This window comes from Rhinolophus ferrumequinum, chromosome 6 (genome assembly GCF_004115265.2).
Source record: "Rhinolophus ferrumequinum isolate MPI-CBG mRhiFer1 chromosome 6, mRhiFer1_v1.p, whole genome shotgun sequence".
NCBI lineage: Eukaryota > Metazoa > Chordata > Mammalia > Chiroptera > Rhinolophidae > Rhinolophus > Rhinolophus ferrumequinum.
In genome coordinates this window covers 72,812,143-72,819,365 of record NC_046289.1, presented here as the reverse complement: position 1 = coordinate 72,819,365, position 7,223 = coordinate 72,812,143, and the positions used below count along the sequence as shown (strand labels likewise).

Below are 7,223 nucleotides of genomic sequence, written 5' to 3'. Positions count from 1 at the left end.
AATGATTTGTATGTAATTGTATTGTTGGGCCGATTACATATAGAAATGTAATGTATTTGACAATAAAATTATAAAGGTAATTTCAAACCTGTATTGGAACAAAGAAATGACACCAGATGGTAACTTGAATCCACAGGAATAAATAAAGAGAACTAGAAATGGTACATAAGAAGGTTAATACAACAAATCCCATAAACACATATTTATTTTCATTTTTTTCTCTCAACTTCTTAAAAGATATGAAGTTATAAAGATATAAAGTAATAGTTATAACAATAAATTGGTTGTTTATAACATATATAGATGTAATATGAATAAGAATTATAGCACAAAAAGGATGAAGAGGAAATAGAACTCCAGAGGAGTAACTTTTCCATATGTCACAGCAATTAAGTTAGTAAAATTTTAAAGTACATACTAATAAGTTCAGATGCATATCATAAGCCCTAAAGTAACCACTAAGAAACTAACTGGGAAATGCAGTGAAAATTAATGAAAGGAATTAAAATATTACACGAGAAAATATTCACTTGATGCTAAAGGAAGCAGTAAAGGAAGAACAAAGGAACAAAAAAGACATGAGACATATAGAAAACAAAACTAAAATGACAGACATAAATCCAACTATATCAGTAATAACATTAAATGTAAATGAATTAAACATTTCAATCAAAAAGCAGTGATTATCAAACTGTTTCAAAAATTGATATGCAATTATATACCATCTACAGGAAACACCCTTTCAATTCAAACTTAAAAATTGGTTAAAACTAAAAGGAAGGAGAAAAATATCATACAAACAGCAAACAAGAGATCTGGAGCTGCTATCGTATTATTAGACGAGATAAAATTTAAACCAAAAAATATTACTAGAGATGAAGTATTTTATGATGATAATGGTCCAATCCATCAGAAAGATATAACAGTTATAAACATATATGTACCTAACAAGGGTAATTATAAAATACAGTGTAATTGCGTATTTATTCTCCTTTTGTCTCTTAACTGAATTAAAGGGCAATTATATAAAATGATTTTACATGTATTTTGGTAAATATGTGAAGCAAAAATGGACAGAACTGAAGTGAGAAATAGATGATTCAACAATTATAGTTGGAGACTTCAATATCTCACTTTCAATAATAGAACAAGTAGGCAGAATATCAACTAGGAAACAGAAAAATTGAACATTATAAACCAAGTAGACCTAACAGACATCCATCCTATAGCAACAGGATACACATTCTTCTCAAGCATGGAGGGAACATTCTCCAGGATAGACCATATCCTAGGATATAAAACAAACTTTGAGAACACCAATGAGACTTAGTTGAAAGGAATATACATACATACGTTTTAAAGTTTTTCCAGAGATTCGTCAATATATAAACATTCAGCAATTTTTGTTTGCTGTGCTGCTCTAGTAGTATGGGATATAAGTACCTGCATTTGTCTTCATTTGTGGTAAGGCTGACCTGAAAATCACTGAGACACCCACTAAACTGGACGATTGTGTAATAACATCTTTATTGGAGTGATTTTTCTGTTCTTTTTATTCCTTTCACCTTTTACTCTTTTGGAATCCAGCATACTGTGGCTTAAATATTTATATTAGTTCTGTGCTCTTATCAGCTACTCTGCTAGTTCCAAGTGAGAGGTTTATAGTGCAGGAAGAGGAGTAGACTGAGAAGGAAAGATAAAGACCAAAGTCTCCAACGTGTAAGGCCCAAAAGTATCTGTGGTTAAAACCCTACCGATGTGGGTTGGGAGTATTAAGCTGTGCAAAGGCTGTGTGATGATTTTGTGATGTGATTGTGGTTGGAGGAGGAGCTGAGCCCAGCTGAGGGTTTGTGTACAGGCTGCAGGTGCCTGGGGAACACTGTGGCTCCCAGCACAGAAATAAATGGCTGAGTCTGTGGTCTGGGAAGAGGAAATATGCAATGAGCTGTTGCGTTCTTTAGGGTCTGTTTTAGCGGTTAATCTTCCATTCACCTTTGTCCCTGAAGGGATGTAAAACAGGTTGATGAGACCGCCCCCAGGATTTTGGCGAAACCACTGCACATTGCTCAGAGAGGTGGAAAATTTGCACCGCAGCGTAGAACTGGCTCCCTCCTGGAGACTCAGGGCTGTGGGACTCTGCTCCACCTGCACCCCTCTCACACCTGATGAGAGACGGAGAAACAGTCACAGGCGATGGTCACTGTCACACCCAGAAAACCCAGAAAAGGCCCTCATAAATTAGGAAAAGGGTAGAAAGTCTGCAAGATTCATCAGCGACTTTTCCTCCCTCTCTCCTTCCCTCCCTCAATAATACTCCTTTCAGATGCCCATCTGGGACAGCCCCAACTTACAGCAAATCGGGGTGCACAAAAGCGCCAGCACAGTGCCCAGCAGCCTCTTCATGATGCGTCGCTTTGCTGCTTGGGGCATTTTCACCCTCAGCTATATTTAACTATACCCTGCGGTGGTGAGTGGCAGGACTGGGCTCTGGAACTGTTCCTGCTCCTGCGACCAATCAGTCTCACCCCACAAACCCAGCCAGGCTGTGACAGGAAGCCCCACCCCCCAGCCTCACCCCCACTGAGAATGTGCTGGAGAGCGGTGAGAGAGAGAGGGTAAAGAAAGATCCTTATTCTATTACTTGAGGGACATTTTCTGCTAATCCTGGATATACTAGAGCATGAGAAGGAAAGGGCGAGGCCTCCTCCCTTATCTATGCTAATTACAGTCTGGGGAGGATCCTAGAAAGAACATCCACAGTTTTCAATCCAAATAACTTTGTTAGTGTTCTAACAAAAGGATCTTTACTAACCCATGAATTAATTCTATGAGAGTCATTCCAGTCATTCAAAGTAATAAGAACAAAAATGTTATGTATTATCTACTTAATGAATTCCTATTATTGGAATATATGAAATATATGGATTGGGACTTTCCTGGAATAACCAAGACTTATGGGAAACATTGTTATAAGAAATGAACGTAATAAGACTGTACATTGTGAGAAGAAAATTAGGATCAATTTACACATGCTTTTATGTATTTTCCTTGCTGCTGCATAATATGTTTTGTTTTTCTAATTTTTATCTGTAAAATCGTCCTGTGGTTCAGGCTTGCAGTTCAGTCAACCTGTTTCCTAATTCCTCTGTCTTCCTCTTTTCCTCCCACTGTCGCTACTCATTACATTTCTACTTCCATATTCTCCTTTTCCCCCCTTACTTTATCTCTCTATCCTCACTTCGGTTTTCTAGTTAAAGGAAAGAGACAGAAAGAACATTGAAGAAAAGGTGGCATTCAGTGGTTTGGAATTACTTTTGAAACTGTGAAATGCAAGTTCATATTTTCCCTGATATCTCAAAATTTTAGGCAATAAAAATTTTAAAAAAATCTGAACCTATGCGTTGGAATTCTCCATCTTCCCTTTTGCTTCATATGAGCCTGTTTGCTCCAGGAGTGTTTTCTGATAGAGAATGATAATGTCGTAGATAAAGATAATGATAACAATGTAAATACAGACATATGCATCACAGCTGTCAACTGCTAGTACTTGAATCAAGGAATAAGGCAAAGCTATTAATTGACAAGAATATTCAGCAAGAAGCATGTTTCTTATGGGCTGATAATGATTCCATTTTTCTTCACACACAATTTTTTTCCCTCTTTAGTCTTACTAGCCCTCATTTGCACACTCAGAGAATTTCTCAAATCTTTCAATGACTATTTACAACTAGATCCCTCACAGTAGTCCTTGGTTTAAGGAAAGCCTAATTGACTAACACTTTGGCTCAGCCTCCGCCCAGCCTGCCTTTCTAGGGCTCTACCTGTGGATTGACTTGAAGCTCCAAAAGTGTCCACAAGGACAGACATTACCATAGATAGGACAATACGACCCCACAGTGCCTTTTTATGAAAATAAATTATTTTATATAATGTAATTTTCTGTAATGATAGGAAAATAATCCAATTAATTCTTACCGATAAACTTATAAAAACTGAGCCTTCCAGTGTGATTTAATCCAGTTTAGCCATTATATTTAAGAGTATTTTAGACCTGGGAAAATGCAAAAATAAATTAGACTATATCTTCCTTCAGAAAGTTTGTGATATAGTGGGAGAGACAAATATCTCTGTAAATGTAATAGAAGCATACCATACATACTACATGAACGACAGTAACAATTACTTCAGGCCTATGTTACAGGAGACCTTTCAGTAAAAGATGTGATACTGCATGCCTTCTGTGGAGGTGACAAGAGAGGAAAATAACAAAGCAAAGAGGAGTGATCTTTGAAAGGTGACCCTTCATTTTAAATGCAAGGAACAGATAAAACGAGCAGTTATGTGGACAGGGCCACTGGCAACACACACACCACAGAACACACACCACACACAGAACCCGCACACATACTAAAGAACACAGAGTGTGTCTGTCACTTGAATCTGGGCACAATGTGTAACCTTAAGCAACTAACACCGTCCAGGCTCAAGGAAAATGCTTCTTCACATACATTAACATTTGTCCTTGAAATTGCATTTGAATATCAGAAAAATTTGTAAGTTGTACTGCTACTGACATAGAAGGCAAACTGATTTGGAATTTGGGGGATTTGAGGAAAGAGAAAATAAAATTTAATTAACTAGACCAATCTTTATTTCTGGTCTGACATTAATATAGCTCTTCAATATTAGTGTTTGCATGGATATCACTTTCCATACTTTTACTTTTATGTCATTATATTTAAATAGGGTTTCATGGAGACAGTATATAGACAAGTTTTTTAAAAATAAAAAATCATACTAATAATCTCTGATTTTAAGTTTGTGTTTAGACCATTTATAATTAATGTAATATTGATATAGTTAGATTTTTGTCTATCATTTTATTATTCTTTTTTTGTTTGTGTACTCTGTTTTTGTTCCTCAGTATTCTGTTATAATTCATCTATTTGCTACTTGACTATTTCTTTTTGTATTGTGTTTCTAGTGGCCTTTTAATGATGCAGAATGACTATTACCGACACTATTACTCAAATCTCTCCAATGGGCTGATGATTTCCTCAGGTGGAAGGTGCTTTCACTTTTCTTAAATTCAGCCTTCAAATCTTTGATGCCATTAACCAGGGTATTCCCTGCTACGTACTTAAGAAGAAGCTGGAGGTTTTGACTGGGGTATTGGACGTACCAGAATAGAGAAACAGATGCACCATAGGTATAGTTGCACCTCAGCTCCAGAGAGGTTCCTTCAGAGACAGTGATGTGACCATCAGGCTGGCTCACTGACTGGGCTCTGGTTCCTCCTGCAACATCAATTCAGAGTTAGTGGGACTAGGACAGACCTACTCCTGAGACTGTCTGTGATCAGATTCCAGTCAGAGCCATGTTCCTTCCATGCAGGCAGAAGCGTGCAATACACTATTACTCACTCACTGTGAAGAGCACTCCAAGCAGCAGAAGGGTCGCTGAGAACATGCCTAGGCAGTGAGAGAGCTGAGCTGTATTCTGGACGATCTCCCCTGAGGAGCAGGAAGGAATGGGACCAAGTATGCTGAGTCCTTTTAAGTGGGAAAATCTGAGATTCAAGAGATCCCTGTTCAGGCAAGTTCTAGAGGCTGTTAGTAAAGATGCTTCTGTGACAATGACTTCTCCTGGTGTTGAGTCTGCTCAGAATGTGCACCTCAGTGAGCTTTCAGGTCGTCTTTCATAGGTGGGAGGTGAAACTTATTAACTGAGATATTTCCGATTTATGCAACATCGCCCTCTGGCGGTCAAATATAGAAACAACTGTTGGTACCTCGGTTTTTGAACAAAATCCATTCCGGAAGACCCTTGGAGTTCTGAAATGTTCGAAAACTGAGGCACAGTTTCCAATTGAAAGTAATGCAAAATTGATTAATCCTTTCCAGCCCTTTAAAAACAACCCCTAAAATAGCTATTTAGCATGAATTTTACTATCTAATGATACCATAGATCCATAAAATGAGACACAATGAAAATATTAACACAATATACTGTAGTATAAAAGCAAAAATAAATGAACACAATAGAAAAACACTACTGTAGATGATAAAAGTGAAAATGTAATTTTTTCTTACCTGCAATGAAGATAGTCATGGTTTGGATGGGGGGTCCCCGTCTATAATTGCAATAGGGGAGTGTTCTTCGGGTGTTCTTTGGTCCTCTTCCAGAATCGCAATAGGTGAGTGTTGTTCAGGTGTTTGTAGCCCTCTTTCATAATCACTGTAGGTGACTCTTCTCCTGCCGTTCCTTCCCTGGATTTTTTAAACCACTGACACCTGGTTTAGACTCACTGGCTCTTTTTCTCACTAAAAATTTTTCAATTGACATTTGCTTTTTCCGATGTTTTAAAATTTGTCTAAAGAAAGACATAGCATTATCATCGAAAGTGTTAGTGGCATGACTTACAGCAGCTTTATCAGGGTGGTAGTTTTCAATAAAAATTTTCACTTCAACCTTTTTTGCCTTCATTTCTTTGATCAGTGCAGTAGAAACACTTTCCCTTCCCTCCTGCTCCTCAGACCATTCCTCAGTTGCCGCCTGTTGCTGCTCCGTCAGAATGTGCTGAAGTTCTTCTGTGGTGAGTTCAGACGTGTCGTCTTCCACTAACTCCTCCACATCATCACGACTCACTTCCAAGCCCATGGACGTTCCCAGAGACACAACATCCTCAACAACAGGAGCGTCCTCTTCAACATCCTCAAATACATGTTCAGGGACAGCGTCTGGCCACAATTTCTTCCATGCTGACTTCATTGTTCTGTGAGACACATCCCTCCATGCTTTGTCTATGAGATGTAAGCAATGTAGGATATTGAAATGATTCTTCTAGAATTCTCTGAGGGTTAAGCTCTGTATCCGAGGTCACTTCAAAGCACCTTTGGAACAGTGCTTTGGTGTAAAGCTTCTTAAAATTAGATATGACCTGCTGGTTCATGGGCTGGATGATAGGAGTCGTGTTGGGGGGAAAAAACTTTACATTGATAAAAATGAATTCTTCCATCAATTAGTCCTCCAAGCCTGACGGGAGCATTATCCATAACAAGCAGGCATTTCATTGGAAGATTTTTGTTGTGGAGGTTTTTTTTTACACTTGGCCCGAACACTTCATGAACCCACTCAATACAAAATTGCTTGGTTACCCAAGCTTTGCTGTTTGCCCTCCACATCACATGCAACTTGCTTTTTATGACATCGTTTTTCTTAAA

General features: G+C 38.1%; 1 gene segment (V, D, J or C); it reads right to left on the bottom strand.

Annotated features, from left to right (window-relative positions):
* Window positions 1-1,410: 1,410 nt before the first annotated feature.
* On the bottom strand, window positions 1,411-2,464 carry LOC117022733 (T cell receptor alpha variable 22-like). The segment is given in 2 exon segments: window positions 1,411-2,162; window positions 2,352-2,464. Coding segments are annotated over 2 exon segments (582 nt in total).
* Window positions 2,465-7,223: the final 4,759 nt, after the last annotated feature.